Consider the following 14,472-nt stretch of genomic DNA (forward strand, 5'->3'; position numbering starts at 1 on the left):
CCCCAGCCTCGCTGCCCCAAGCCTCCAAGCTTGTTAAATGACGCGTGCATGCTGCACGCTGCTGGGGTTGGCTGCTCCACAGCCATCCATGAAAAGTGCTGGCTGAGCCCCATGCAGCCATCGGTCTGAGCCTTGCGATGTCTTCCCTTACTTCTTACCCCAAACTATTCATTTCAGGTGCGTGATGGCCGCATGGACAAGTTCTACTGGGATCCCTCCTTTGAGGACAAGGTGGGGGGGAGGGGGGGGTCGGAGGGGCAGGAAGGGGAAGGGGCTGCAGGGAAGGGCCCAGGGGCGAGGCACAAGGGAAGCGCGGCCAGCTCTCCTCTTCACTCTGGCCATTTGGCACTTTGTCAGGTGTGGATTGGTGCTCGCATCGTGCATGTCATGTTTTGACAGATTCAAACACTCACAGGCCTTGCTATCAAGCGCTCCTCAGCAACCAAACAAAACAAACAATCGGTTCCATACCATCTCTTCATCACAAAAATCATCGGGCCAGGTGGAGATTGTCCTGCAGATGTACCGCGACGACGGCGTCACCCGGGCAGACGTGGAGGCGCTGCTGACGCGATTTGGCAACCAGGGGCTGGACTTTTTCGGGCACCTGCGCAGCAGCACGTATGACAACCAGATCAGGGACTGGATAGAGCAGATCACAGGTGAGCCGGGCGCGAGGGTGTTTGTTTTGAGGGGGCCAGGGAGGCTTGCAATTGCTGGAATGGTTGTTGTGGGTGTCGAGTCGGAGTGGGTTTCGTCGCAAAAGGGTTTGCTTTGGTCTTTCCCTGAGGGCTTGCGCTTTCCATGCTGTCAATCGCCCTGCACATTCAGTCCAGCTGCGCTGCTGTGGACCCAACTGTCGTGATGCCCACCCGTACTGCTGCCAGCTCCTCTCTGCACCTTCCCCCGGGGTTTAGGGGTTTAGGGTATCCCCCGCCCACTCCCACCACTCACACCACCACCCCCGCGGCCGCCCCACCCCCCAGGCTCCAAGTTTGACGCCGAGAAGATCAACTTTTCTGAGCTGCATCGGCGGCTGGTCAAACAGAAGGATCTGCCTCAGTTTGACCCTGTGACGGCCACCCTGGGCATGCTGGTGGCGGAGGGGGAGAGGCTGGTGGCGGAGCAGGTGCGGCCCTGACAGGGCGGCGCGTGTAGTTGAGCTTTGCCTGCTTTAAGGGGCGTCCCTGCGTGACGGCGTGTCGCGTGACGGCGTGTCGCGCATGGATGGGGTAGGAGATTCTTGGGTTGTCTGGTGTCAACTGGGGGTGCTACCTGAGGAGATGCGTGCATGTGCACGTCCTCTGCGTGCGAGCGTGCGTGCAGGCGTTTACCGGCCTCCGCACGTGCGAGAGGGATTGCATGCCAAGCCCTGTCAAGGCGTCCAGACTAGTGAAGCTGGGCCCACACGAGGGACCTTCGCATCTCCATCGCCCATGCTGCACCGTTGTGTAATCAGCCCACCCACCCCTCTCTCCGCTGATCATTCAACCCCTCTGCCACCCCCCATCCCAAAGGACGCTGTCAACGCCAACAAGCTGTCTGAGGAGTACCTCAAGCACCTGCGGGAGGCAAAGAAGCGGAGCGCCTGGGGGGGCATCGGCCTGCAGGGCGACGGGTGACGGGTGACGCGCGCCGGGTGACGGCCCGTGGAGGGGCCGCAACGGAAGCGGGATTTTGGGTGTGATATGGCTGACGCTGGTTTCGGCATCGTTTTCCTGCTGCATGCCCATTTTGAGCGGCCTGTCTTGAGAGTCATGAGAGCTGTGCAGGTATGATAACTGAGTTTTGATCTTCAGCAGATGATTTGAAATCGGGTCTAATGCAAAACGCCCTGGCGCATTGGTCAGGTTTTTGCAAGCGACATACCATGGCTGCAGCGGCCAGCCTCCTGTGTGGCTGCATCACTTCTTGGGTGTTAACATCCGTCGCAGCTTGCGGCCGCGGAGGGTGTCGCGAAGTCTGCGTTTCAATTGGGGTGCGTGTTTGCAGCTCCCCACAGTCTACTGCATGATCAACGCCTGCTTGCAAAGCAGACCGCCACCTGAAAAGACCGCGACCCTGAAAAAAAGCCATACCCCAGCGCGCCCCACACCCCAGCGCGCCCACCCGACCGCATCCACTGAAAGCGGTCACGGCAGCAGGACGCTCAGGCAGGTCAGGGCTCCGTCAGCCTTTTCAAATTCCGTCAGCCGCGGCAGCGTCCGCAGCACGAGCCCCCTCTCGTCGCACAGCGTGCGCAGCGCGCCCAGCGCGGTCTCGCTGCCCTGCGCGACCACAGCGCCGCCTATCCTCAGCACGTTGGACGCCAGCGCATCACAAACGTACACCATCCTCAGCCCCTCCGCCAGCGCAGGCGCGCGCTCTCGCAGCGCCGCCTCAACCGCATGGCCCGCCGCGTTGTCCGCGAGCAGCAGCGTCTCGCTGTCTACCGCGGAGCAGGCGGATTTCAGGTGCAGGCCGTGGGGCACGGGCAGCGCCACTACAGCAGTGCTGTCCCTGACAGCGGAGAGCGCGGCGCGCATGTGGTCGACGGCCGCCGCGTTGGTGCGGGCGGAGAGGCCTACGAGCAGGTGGCCTGCGACCTGCAGGACGTCACCGCCGTCCAGGACGCCTGGGTGGGGGTTCGGAAGAGCAGGGGCGCGCAAGGGATCAGCGGGCGTCGGGGTGGCCCATGCGCGTTGGGGTTGTGCTGACATCATCGCACACCCTTTGCACCGGCCTCTCTTGCTTGTGGAAGAGATCTGCGGATGGCGGCTGCTTGGTAGGGCGTGACACGAATCCCTACCAGATGCGAAATCGCTTGAGTGGGACAGGGTCGCACGGTACTTGGGCAGCACTTACCCATTCACTCTGGGCTCACCCGGCTGGATGATTTCGTGAATCGACTTGATTATGGGCCGTTTGCCGTCAATGTCGCCACTACCCCTGCTGCTACCGTTGGGGCCACCCTCAGATGCCAGCCGCCGCAGGACTGCCGCCACGGCCTTGACCTCGCCCAGCCGCTCTGGGGCGCCTGCGGCCGCAAGACGAAGGGGCGTGCGGTGCCGGCTGGAGTTTGCGCACGCAGCTGCGGGATATGAGCTTAGTGGTTGCGCCTACGCCTGAGCTGCTGGGCGTGGGGGCGTGGGGCTGATCTGGGATATGGGAGGCACGCCCGCGCAGGGAATCCAAGGCATCGGGTGCCAGCGAGCGCGCACCAGGCCGCGCGACGACCGCTGCGCCAGAGTGCGTTACGACCACCGTATCCTGTGCGGCGAGGGCGCAGGTGCGGGGGAACTTGTGGGCACATGCGGTGTGGGCGAGGGGAGGGACCCAAGCGAGGTTTGGTGCGACGAGGGCCCGGCATGGGCCGTGCCACTGCGTCCTGCTGGCCTGCAGGTCGCACCTCGATGAAGGGGCAGTCAGGGAGCGACTCCTCGGCGTCCAGCTCGATGACGGTGGGCACCTGCAGCGGCAGCAGCGTGCGCACACACGGGCAGGCGGCTTATGCACGCGCGAGCGCGCGCCATGCATGCCGGCGCTCAGGGCGCGCCAGTCCCTGTATGCCCATGCAAGGAGCCCCCGCCCGGCAAGCCACGCCCCGGCCCGCCGCTAGCCGGACAGTGGCATCGGGCTGCCGCAAGACAGGAAAGGTTCCCTGGGTGCCAGGCGTGCCGCTGCGCTGCACGCGGCAAGGACGGCCATCCGCAGGGTTCGTGATAGCGGGACCACACCAGCTCTCGGAGTAACGCCACGTATGCATTGTGCTGCGTCCGCGCCAGGTCGATGTTGATCGGCTCTGTGGGCGCCTCCATTTTCAGGCTGCCGGTCGCAAATGACGATGGGACGCCCCGGACCAGCGCAGCACGCACACCAAACTGCGTCGCATCTGTCGCCAGCGCCCGAGCGAGCCCCGGCGAACATAAAGCAGCTGTTGCGTGCGTTACATACATTGTTTTAATCCGCGATAATGCATGCCAGGCTCTTGCGATCCGCATCGTGCCCTTGGCGCAGAAAGCGCGGTCGGGTCACTACACTAGATCTATACACTTGTTTTTCGAACAATTTGCGACCGTACATAGATAATTACAGTGTGATTGCAGCAGTTTGCTGTAGGGAGCGCCCCTTGAGGAGCAGGCAGCTGCCCTGCATACATTACCGACGGTCGCAAGCAATGACTGACGCCGGCTGCATCCAGTGATCCATGGGATTCACACGCTTGGGCCTTGGTTGAAGCTGTTGGTTGCACGCCACGATGACCCACAGGACCCTTTGATAACTCTCCCAGTCAGCATCAGCGCCGAGATTGCCATGCCGGTCAGCGATGCAGGGTCAATAGCGGTCAACGCCTATGCACAGCAAGCAAAGATCAAGCACGCGGGCTGGCTGATCCCACCGCAGTACAGCCAACCTACAAACCTCGGATTGCATGTCACTGTCACTTGCTGTTGTCATGATTGTGTCTGACTGAGCGTTTGGATGGAAGCCTACAATGGCACCACTTCGTTTTACTGGCCATGTCATGCATGCATTGTTGAGGTGCTGGCCGGTCCGCGGGACAATGGGGACATGCAATAGAGCACTGGATGTGCAATCCAGCAATGTCAGGCATTGATTGCAGATGTCTTGTTGCATGTCATCCCTCCCGTACGCCGCCGGCGTTCACACTCCACTGGCTGATTGGGGCGCACTCCAGCCCACGCCTGATCGACAACTACAGTCAACGTGGTCATAGGCGCTTGATCGCCTGTCGCTCGCCTTTGCCCTGGCAGTGCGCTGAATGAACAGCCCTGTGCCTCAGGCTGCTGTACATGCCCCCCGCCCCCCCTTGGCTCCCAGAAAACAGGGCGCATGTTGGCAGGAGCCCTGGACCTCAGGCTGCTCATCACCCAAGCCATCACCTGAACTTGACAGAAACCCGCAAAGGCAATGTGAGCGACCAGAGCGATTTTACCCACTTCTGCCTTGCCCTGCCTGCTTGCACAGCAACACGCTGCATCAACATCAACAAGTGACACCGGGCCAAGCGAGTCTGCTTGGCCCAACAAGACCCCAACGAGGTCAGGTCAAGATAGGTCAGACGTTGGGTGGCATGCGGTCCTGCAGCAGCCAGAGGCCCGTCAAGTCCTCAGAGTCGGGGTCCGGCTGCACCGCCAGGAAGTGGAGGCCCCTGGAGGGCGGCCAGGAGCGCGGTGGAGCAGGGGGCAAGGGAACGAGATCGTGAGCTGGAGCAAATGGCTCAGGAGTGATGAAACTTCATTCCAAGGCTAGCTTCTTCACCTCCTGGGCATGGGTTCAGCAACATCCTCAAGCAGCCACCGCAGCAGCAAGATGGCTGTGCAGGTCTGCCGGGGCCACTCGAGACCATGCACGCGCAGGCCGCTATTAACATGCACCAGCTACTTGCTTCCCCCGCCCAGCCACGGCCCCGCACCGCGTGCCCTCCTTGGCGTCCTCCCAGCCCTGCGCCTCCTCGATGCTGTCCGGGCTGGCCCGCCACCCGCCGTAGCGCCAGCGCTGGTTGACGCCGGTCTCCAGGATCAGGCAGGAGCGCTCCACGTCCGCCTTGACGCCTGCGTGAGAAGGAGGTTGATCAATTAACATCGTTGAAAACCTCAGCAGTGGTCCAAACCAGTTGTCAGGAGCGCACCTCAGCCTGACAGTGCGGCGCCATGGCACTTGTGTGGCCAGGGAGCCACCAAGCGGAGGGCAGGATATTGGTTGACGCCGCCCCTTCCCCTCAGCGCGTGCCCCGGGTCACCTGCAATCTCGAGACCGTTGGTCCACGCGGCCAGGGGCATGGCGCGGCGGCTGAAGACGGCGACGCCCGGCACTAGGATGTCGCGGGGCAGATCTGCCAGGCCCGCGGATGCCAGGGACATGGTCGCGCCAAACATGTTGCCCTGAATGGTGCACACAGTGGGAGGCGCGGCGTGAGGGGCGCGGGAGACAGTAAGGGGGGGGGGAGTGTGGGCGGCCCCCCGCGAGCATTCACCAAGGCTCCGCGCCACTGCCGTGGCCCTGCTCGGCCGAGCCGTCCGCCTCTCCATGCGCCTGCTCTGCCAGCTCAGCGCACGTCGTGCGCCCCACCGACACACTGGCTACGCGCCCCATGCCCGCGGCCGCGCGCACCTCCTCCACAGTCTTGAGCATGTCCAGCAGGGGCCCCAGCGGCAGCTGCACAAACGCCCACTTCTCGCCGCGCAGGGCATCGGGCAGCGGCTGGCAGGGCACGGTGGGGAGCGAGTGCAGGATGACATGGGGGTCAGGCGAGGGTGCGGCTGCTCCTCTGCACCTCGTGTTCCACCCCGCGCCTAGCCGGCTCCCGCACGCCCGATTGCAGCTGCACAGATAGCTTGAAGTGCGCCGACGCCCTGTATCCCAGTCTGCCAGTCCTGGCAATGTTCATAACCTCCTTCGTCACAAGAACTCACACCCACTCCCCCTACTGACACCCCCCCAACCCCCCGCGCGCCGCACCTCTGGCACCCCCAGGTCAATGTTGAACATGGTGGTGGCCTTGTCGCTGTAGCGGGGGTCAACCTTGTACACACTCTCCAGGCGCTCCTCAAGCAGGCCTGGGGAGGAAGTGGGAGTTGCAGTCACGTGAGAGCGGCCGTGTCCCCGCTTTCTCAGCAAAGGGCACGTGTGGAGGGAGCCCGACAACGTCTCCTCTCAGCACATGCATGAATACAGCGCAGCTGGATTGCCGTGCGCCGCTCACTCATGATGCTGAAGCAGCGGCGGCTGGGCAGTGCCTTGATGCCCACGTCCCCCAGCGCCTTGGTGATGATGGTCTGCATCTGCCCGCGGAAGAAGCGCGCCTTCTCGGGCACAACCGCGCCCGGCCGCTGCAGCAGAGCCTCAAGCGCCTTGCGCAGCTGCACAGGTGGGGGCGTGCGGAGCGGGGCGCGGATTGGGGTGAGCGGCTGGCCGCCGAGACGGAGCGGAGGTCAGCACTGGTGCAGAGCATGGATCCAGCAGCAGTGTCTGTTGTTGGCGAATGCTGCCTGACGCCATGACACTGCGTTTCCTCCTTGCAACGGGCGGATTCGATCAGCAGACAGACAGCGGTCAGCGTGTGCCTCGCCGCGTGAGTGGCTGTCATGCGTCGTCCGACTGGCTGGCCATGGGTGGCACTGCAGGGGCCGACACATGCCGCCCAACCGGGCGCCACCTGCCATGCGCAGCTGTCTGCTGCGTGCCACCAAATTATTTGTTGCAACGCCGTGCGCCACGCCGCGCATTCAGCGCGATCCATGCCGCATCCGGCATGCGACATGCAGCATGCGCCACCAGCGGCGTGCGCCGCACCTCTATGCTGTTGATCTTGCTGTTAGGAAAGTACTGCGTGTACTCGAAGCTGCGGGACGTGTCCGTAACCACCAGCTCCCAAACCTTCTTGCCACGCTCGTCTAGCAACGGGCGGGAGCAAAAGTCGAGCTCCCATGTGTCGCTGGTTGGCGCGGCATTCGAGGGCGCGCCGCTGCTGCTGGCCTCGTCCACCGCCGCCGCGGCCGCTTCTGTCGAGCGCCTGACAACGGTGTGTGCTGCATGGCGCCGAGCTGAGCCGAATGCGACGTGTTGCTGCTGCCTAATTGAACCCCTCGAAACGCTGCGCGCCTGCATCCCCGCGCGGGCTTGCATGATGGCGGTCTGCTTGCGATGGGCCCTCCAATGCCAGGTTCTGCTCTGCTCGAGCTGCGCGCCAGACGCTTTTATCAGCTTACGTGCACTTTGCATCTGCGAACGCAAGCTGGCATCTCTAGTTCCCGCGCTAGCAGCCCGAGCGTCGGGTGAGCACAGTTGTGGCGAGGCAAGAATCGAGAAGCCCTGCACGACGTGCATCAACCCGACAGAGTCAAAACCAAATGAGATACTCGATACAATGTTCATTAGCGCGCACAATCGCGCTGGCCCCACGCTTTGCATCGATGTCGTCAGCGGCCGCCATGCGCTAGTGTTGACCAGGGCGTCTGCCAGTGGATGATGGCTGTGGGTGCCACATTCAAGGCCTAGCATGGTTGTCACAGCCACATGTACCTAGAATCCAGCGAATGCATAACAGACGCAGGTTCGCACACGCACCATCACCACCTGGTGTTGTGACAGATGGCATGGCTTTGTTGGATGATACTTGCAAGGCTTGGCTGATGGGCTATAGTCATTGCCAATAGCTGCATTTACACAGGCCCGAACTCTTCGCTGCTGCTGCCCGTCGCCCCTGCTGGCAATGTATCCAGCCATCGCTCAGCCACAGCGGCCCGCAGGTGGCGCAACGCGGCTTCGTAGGCGCCGCCGCTCAGGCCGTGGCTGCCGCCGCCAAGCGCCGCCTGCTCCCCTTGACGCAGCCTGATGAAGCCACCGCCGCCACGTGCCTCAACCACGTCTCGCACCCTGGCGTCTATCTCATTCAGCAGCTGCAGCGGCGTGCACCACAGCTCGTCCGTCTCCGCATCCTCGGCCGCTGCGCTGCCGCCCTCTGGGGGCGGCGTGAAGCAGTCGGGCAGCAGCGCCTCTCGCTCCCCCTCCGAGCTGAGGCCAAGCAGCAGCTCCAGGATGCGCGACGCGGCAGAGGGCGCCAGCAGGGCGGCCTCCTGCTCGGGGCTCGAGATGCGCAGGCGGCCGACGACGGCGGCAAAGGAGCGGCGGCGGCGGGCGCGCATGTCCTCCGCCAGCTCAGCGGCCTGGTTCAGGATGGGATGGGGTCGGACAATTGGGGAGGCGGCCGAGATCGTCCGGTTACAGGCCCAAGAATACAAGGGATGGGAGGGGGGAGCACACGCCCGTGTTCTTGGACAGCAAGCACGCAATCAGCTACTCCATTTGATGGCGCGGCTCGAACTGTGCGCCCAACATCTGCATCACCGTGCGGTCCTTTGTCTAGCACATTTGCCGGCCCCGGCAACCCAGACCCTTGGCTACAGGGCCCCAACCTCCTTGTGCGCCTTGGCCACGCCCGCGGGCGTGAGCGCCGCCGGCGGCGCGACCGCCAGCAGCGCATCGTAGGCCGGGCTGTAGCCCTCGCGCACGACGGGGCCGCCGGTGACGGCCTCTGCCAGCTGCGTGGCGTAGCTTGCCGGGTCGGAAGCCATCAGTGCCTCCTGGGGGTGGGGTCGGGGCGTGGGGTTGGGGTGGGGGGACAGCAGACGTACGCACGCGGGCAGGGCGGCGGTGGCCACGGCCGGTGGCAGCAGGGTAGCCTGCATCAGCTGCTGCCCGGCTGCCAACCCTGTCAAGGCCCGCCATCGCTCATGGGTCAGCGCTGCAGGCTCCGCACCGTTCCGACACCGCTCATGCCAGAATCTGATGCACCCCAACCCAATACGTCAGCGCGCGCGCCCGACGCACCTGCTGGCCGTCCCCGCCGGCCAGAACCCTGAGGCTATCCACGTACAGCGCATCCATTCGCTCCTCCTCAAGCCGCTCTCGCGCCAGCACCAGCCGCTCGCACAGCGCGCCCAGCGCGCGGCGCTCCTCTGCACTCGCGGCGCGTGCCTCCAGGTCTGCCACCCACGAGATGAAGGGGACGGCCGTCGCGGAGGGCTGGGCGCGCAGGAAGGCGTCCAGCTGCGCGGAAGCTGCAGGGGCCTCTGAGAGCTTTGTCAGGATCGCCAAGAGCACGGGGTAGCGTGCCGACGTGCTCTCCTCCGCCGCCGCTGCTGCTGCCGGCACACCACCGCCACCATCGCCACCGCCACCACCGGCTGCGGCTGCGGTTGAGCGACGGGAAGCTCTGCTGTTGGGGCTGCTACCGGTCGTCCGCAGCATGAGGCCACAGACAGCGCAGATGCCGGCTGTGCCGCTTGGCATGCTCGTGCTGGCAACCGTGCAGACCGCTGGTGCGAGTGCCGCCGCGGGTGTGCTGAATGTAGAGCTCAAGTGCAAGCCGCGGCTCGTTCTGACACTTTGTGCCAGTGAGTTGCGGCCAGAGGCTCCAGCAAGGCTGCCTCTGGCTCGCTGCTGCATGCGTGAGACGTTCATGCTTGCTGGCGCCATGTACAAAATCCTGCAGAGGTCCAATACGTGCGTTGTCAATCAATTGTCCCCTCATCTGAAACATCAGGACAGGAGAAGGCTCAACCCTCAGATCAGAACTGCACGGTGACCCACCAGTGATGAAGTGACACAAGCACACAACACGGCTGTTAGATGATATGGCACAGTGCCTCAAGGACAATGAAGATTCTTTGAAGGCTCTCACGACAGCGCCTGCTGGCTCGACATCTGAAGGCCTCACGCTGAGCTTTGACCAACTGTGGACTCTGCTGATCTTGCGTATGCATTCCACCCCTTGAATGAAAGCACACAGCTTTACACTCTGAAAAACAACTGGACAGCCTCGCCAAATTATGCACAACTCAGGCGTTGCGGGCATCAGCAACTGGGTGGTCAACATCAACACGCAACACTCCCACAACTGTACCAGCACCAAAGCCGGTTGTCAAGCGCTGGCCAATCCCGCATGTCTGAAACAACATTAATGCTGGCGGCTCGACCTACGCACCTGCAACGCCTGGGACCAGCAGGCGCCGAGGCAGCAGCGAAATCACGAACGTGCCGCCGTGCTGCCCCTGGCCCTTGAGCGCTGCAGGGTCTCCCAACACTCCTTCGAGGGGCGGCCCTGCCGCAATGAAAGAGCACCGCCCCCAAAGATCCCTCGCACATCCCTCCCACGCCGCCGCCTCGCCGCCCCTGTTTGGCAGCGCGTTGAGCAGCTGGCAGTAGCGCCACGCGAGGGCGGCGTGCAGGCTGGGGTGCAGCGCGTGCGACGGCGGCGCCACCGACAGCCTGGAGGGCCAGTGGGGTTGGGTGGCGGCAAATTATGAGGTACGGCAGGCTGCACACAGCGCGCCTGTCAGCTAGAACATGCCCAGAGATCCCCCTTTCAAGAGGCAACAGGCAAGAACAGGACTGCATGTCTGCATGCGGGTTGCACATCAGCCCGCCGCTGCACCTTGCGGGGTCGAGTTTGGAGAGCTTGGCCGCCTCCCTGAACATGCCCTCCCCATACATGACGCGCGCCGTCCTCGAGTACACCACCCCCAGCAGCGCCAGCACCGGAGCCAGCAGCGGCGCCGCCTCGCCGCCGGCGGCCTCTGCAGCCTTGAGGGCGGCGCTGAGGCGCTCCTCTGCCTCTTCCCACTGCTTGGACGCCATGCTGACCTGGCACGTGAATTTGAGGGGCAGCCCGGGCTGGAAGGGTTTGAAGCCGGGGCGTTCCTAGTGCTGTTGCATGAATTGTAAAGCCTGGGTATATCATCTGCAAAAAGGGCCGCCCGCGCAACGGCTGCGCACAACGCCGCACGCGGCTAGCCACTGCATCAAGTCGTACGCGTTCATACGGTGGGGTAACAATATACGCTGCATGTTAACCCCATTACCCCCACCCAGGCGCACCTGCGCCAGCCCAAGGGACGCGTCAGCCTGCACCTCCCGCGCAGCCCGCGCCGACAGCAGCCCCGTGTCGCCGCCAGGCCCTGCAGCCGCCGCGTCGGCCGCTGATGCGGCACTGTCTGACGCGCTCTGGTACGCCTCGGCAGCTTCCGGGCCCTTTCCCTGGAGCAGCAGGATGTCCCCAGAAAGCTTGGCCGACGCCGCCTCGAGAACGCCCCCGCTGCCGCCCGACGGAGCCTCCCACCTGGGTTGCTCCGCAGCTGTGGCGTCCCCCGCCGCAGCAGTGACGAGGCGCTGCAGCGAGTGCAGCAGCGGGGCGGCGCTGCTGGACCCGCTGCTGGCGGTGTCTGATATCACGACAGGCGGGCTCGCAGCGGCCGTGGCGGCGTCGGCGTCCAGGCCGGCGGCTAGCAGCGCCCTGACCTGCTGCAGGCGGGCCGACAGCGAGAGCTCGCCCAGCTGCTCGGCAGGCACGCCAGGGGGGGTGGCCGCGGCGGCAGCGGCTGCGGCAGATGCCCATTTTGCAGACGCAGCCTGGCGCGTTCGTCAAAGAGAGATGGCCGGTGTTACGACAGATGTGAGTCGTGTGCACCCGCGCAGCGTTTGACCTTGACACCCTGGCAAGCCGGTCACGTGCCAGCACACGCAAAACATGCACTGTTAAGCCAACCAGCGTGTGGCTGCTGCCTGCTCCGTCGATTGTGCGCTGCTGGCTCACCCAGTCTGCCTGCGCTCCGCTGATCTCAGACATTACCAGCAGCAGCCTGGGAGTGGTGGGCATGGTGCGGCGTCCCCAGTGCATGGGGCTTGGACGGCCGTGCCCTGCAGCTGTGCATCCAGCAGGAGCAGGTGGCAGCCTTGGCAATCCTCGGGCCGCTGATCTCAGAGCGGCGCGAGACCAAAATCAAGAAGAATGAGGGGGAAGGAAAAATGCATGCCAGAGCTCCGCCACTCTGTGCACACCTGCTCGTGTCGACGCCGGCATTGGAGTCTGGCTGCATGGCCAGCCCTGACTGCACCACATCCATAGCTGCGAAGCCCCCCTGAGTTGTTTGTTTAGCGGCGAGAAAGGATGCGGGGTGAGAGCTCTGCTCTCGTTGTGCGGGCCCCACCGCACTGAGAGATGCTGGCTAGTTGCCCAGCGGCGTGGCGCATGGCAGCAATGCAGGCCGTGGCAGAGGGTGCCTTCGCGATGAGGGTCTGGCTACTCTGCACCTCTTGTCGGGCGTAGGCGATCATCTGGTCCGTCACGCTGGGGCCCGCCGCGCTGCTCCATGCCCTGGTCGCTACGAGCACGTTGCGAAGCGCCGCGGCGGGCGTGGTGGCTCCTCGGCGCGCCGCAGCGAGCCCTAATGCGGTCAAAGCCATATTATGGTTGATAATCACGATCAAACTTCCACTTCACATGTGGTACAGTCCCCAAAGCCCCGTCACAATGAGAACTTGGCCGATGATCTTGCACCTCAGCGCTGTCACAACCAATCGATTGTACAATTGTATGCATTAGGATTCCCATACATAGGAAACAAGACGAGTCGCCGATTGCCAGTCACCCCAGCGAACCGCCTTGTTCACTGTAGACGAGACCAGCGGGAGCCTAAGCGAAATCAAGCAAGACGCCAACAAGATTCAGCAATTAAAAAACCTGTGAGGCAGCTGCCCTCCTGCCTCCGCCCGTCTTATTGCGGGAGCAGCGGGAGCGCCGCCGTGCGCAGCTCAAGTGGATCGTCAACTGAAGCGGGACATCAACTGTAGCAGCGAGAGCGACAGCGGGTATAACAGCGGCGTCATAGAAACTGGCAGAAAGGACGCGCCTGGCGCCACCGCGAGCGCAGCAGCAGGAGGGATGGGGGCCAAGGAGGACGTGGAGGATGCCGAGGAGCGGCCCCTGCTGCGCCCAGGCAGCCCCTCCGCCGGCGGCGCGGGCCGCCTCACCCGCGCGGGCCTGGCCCCGCAGCTGGGCCGCGCCCTCAGCCTGCGCAGCGGCACCGCGCGTGTGGTGCTGGCGGCGGCGGTGTCCGTCGCGTGGATGTTTGTCAGCAGCCTGCTGATCCTGCTGAATAAGTACATCCTGAAGGACCTGAAATTCTCGTGAGTCGCTGGCATTCGCTGGTACCAAAGAATGATAATCAACAGGCAGGGGCGGGAGAGTGAACATGGGCGAGGCACCCACATGGCTTGGGGCGCTGAGGGGCGCCTGCTGCACCGCTGCAGGGCTCGCTAGCGAGCTGGCAGCACAGGACAGCGGTAGGCAGCCAGACATTCTCGCCTTGGTGCGGCTCGTGCGTGCGGGACAGAACCAGACGCCAAGCTGCCTAAATTGACTGCCCAGCGGTGGTGCGCGTTGCAATGGTTGTGAAAGCAGTGGCATGCACAGGCAGCGCAGGGGAAGCACGGATTGGCAAAGCGCCCCTGCGCTTGTTAAATCCCCCGTTTCACCCCCCCCCCCAAAACAACCCCACCCCGAAAAGGTATCCCATGACGGTCAGCAGCCTCGGCATGTTTGCCAGCGGGGTGCTGTCCACCGCCGTGTGCCGCACCTTCAAGCTCGTCAGCCCAGAGAACCAGGTGCGGTCGCCGGGGCGCGGAGGGCGCGGTCCGGCTGGTGTGGCGGCAGAGCAACACCGCACACTCGCTAGCTGGCGCCTCTGTTGGTCGCTGTCAGCCACCTGCAGGCCAGCAAGGGGCCTGAGTCCACGCGCTGCTTTGATCGTCGATCAAAATCGGGGCGTGCGTGGGCCGCCAAGATTGGATCAGTTATGATTTCCCTGCACATGGAGGAGGCTGCACCCCAGCAACGCAGCAACAGGCCGATCCGTCCGCCGCGACACTGCTGTACTCGCTGGTGCACTTCAGCACCTTGCTCGACGCCGTCGACCCACGTCTGCGCGTGCATCACCCCACCACGCACCCCGAGGCAGCTCCAACCCTTCAAAATGCCTGTCCCTCACCCCAAACCACCCCCACACGTGAACCCCTCCACCCTCACCCCAAACCCCCTTACCCCGCTCACCAGATCTCGTCACGGTTCTACTGCACCCACATGCTGCCTGTGGGGTTCTTCATGGCCCTCACACTCTGGAGCGGCAACAC

General features: G+C 63.9%; 5 protein-coding genes across 5 annotated transcripts; 2 read left to right on the top strand and 3 right to left on the bottom strand.

The window, feature by feature from the left end:
- Positions 1–192: 192 nt before the first annotated feature.
- On the top strand, positions 193–1,622 carry MNEG_7747 (hypothetical protein; the record flags this gene model as incomplete). Its single annotated transcript, XM_014043776.1, has 4 exons — positions 193–231; positions 503–662; positions 987–1,129; positions 1,518–1,622. 4 exons carry the CDS (start codon positions 193–195, stop codon positions 1,620–1,622), a joined length of 447 nt encoding a protein of 148 aa, XP_013899230.1.
- Positions 1,623–2,132: 510 nt separating this feature from the next.
- Positions 2,133–3,797, bottom strand: MNEG_7748 (dimethylargininase; the record flags this gene model as incomplete). Its single annotated transcript, XM_014043777.1, has 5 exons — positions 2,133–2,614; positions 2,864–3,016; positions 3,201–3,249; positions 3,389–3,448; positions 3,717–3,797. 5 exons carry the CDS (start codon positions 3,795–3,797, stop codon positions 2,133–2,135), a joined length of 825 nt encoding a protein of 274 aa, XP_013899231.1.
- Positions 3,798–5,058: 1,261 nt separating this feature from the next.
- On the bottom strand, positions 5,059–7,725 carry MNEG_7749 (hypothetical protein; the record flags this gene model as incomplete). The annotated part of the gene is made up of 8 exons (XM_014043778.1): positions 5,059–5,152; positions 5,417–5,555; positions 5,744–5,885; positions 6,115–6,204; positions 6,463–6,560; positions 6,707–6,863; positions 7,297–7,505; positions 7,713–7,725. The coding sequence occupies 8 exons, from the start codon at positions 7,723–7,725 to the stop codon at positions 5,059–5,061; spliced, it is 942 nt and encodes a 313-aa protein (XP_013899232.1).
- A 440-nt stretch (positions 7,726–8,165) lies between these two features.
- On the bottom strand, positions 8,166–12,747 carry MNEG_7750 (hypothetical protein; the record flags this gene model as incomplete). The annotated part of the gene is made up of 9 exons (XM_014043779.1): positions 8,166–8,669; positions 8,919–9,086; positions 9,334–9,695; positions 10,649–10,773; positions 10,940–11,148; positions 11,383–11,913; positions 12,098–12,143; positions 12,343–12,422; positions 12,595–12,747. The coding sequence occupies 9 exons, from the start codon at positions 12,745–12,747 to the stop codon at positions 8,166–8,168; spliced, it is 2,178 nt and encodes a 725-aa protein (XP_013899233.1).
- A 478-nt stretch (positions 12,748–13,225) lies between these two features.
- MNEG_7751 (hypothetical protein) lies at positions 13,226–13,474 on the top strand (the record flags this gene model as incomplete). The annotated part of the gene is made up of 1 exon (XM_014043780.1): positions 13,226–13,474. The coding sequence occupies one exon, from the start codon at positions 13,226–13,228 to the stop codon at positions 13,472–13,474; it is 249 nt and encodes an 82-aa protein (XP_013899234.1).
- Positions 13,475–14,472: the final 998 nt, after the last annotated feature.

This window comes from Monoraphidium neglectum (assembly GCF_000611645.1).
Source record: "Monoraphidium neglectum strain SAG 48.87 unplaced genomic scaffold scaffold01403, whole genome shotgun sequence".
Classification (NCBI taxonomy): Eukaryota; Viridiplantae; Chlorophyta; class Chlorophyceae; order Sphaeropleales; family Selenastraceae; genus Monoraphidium; species Monoraphidium neglectum.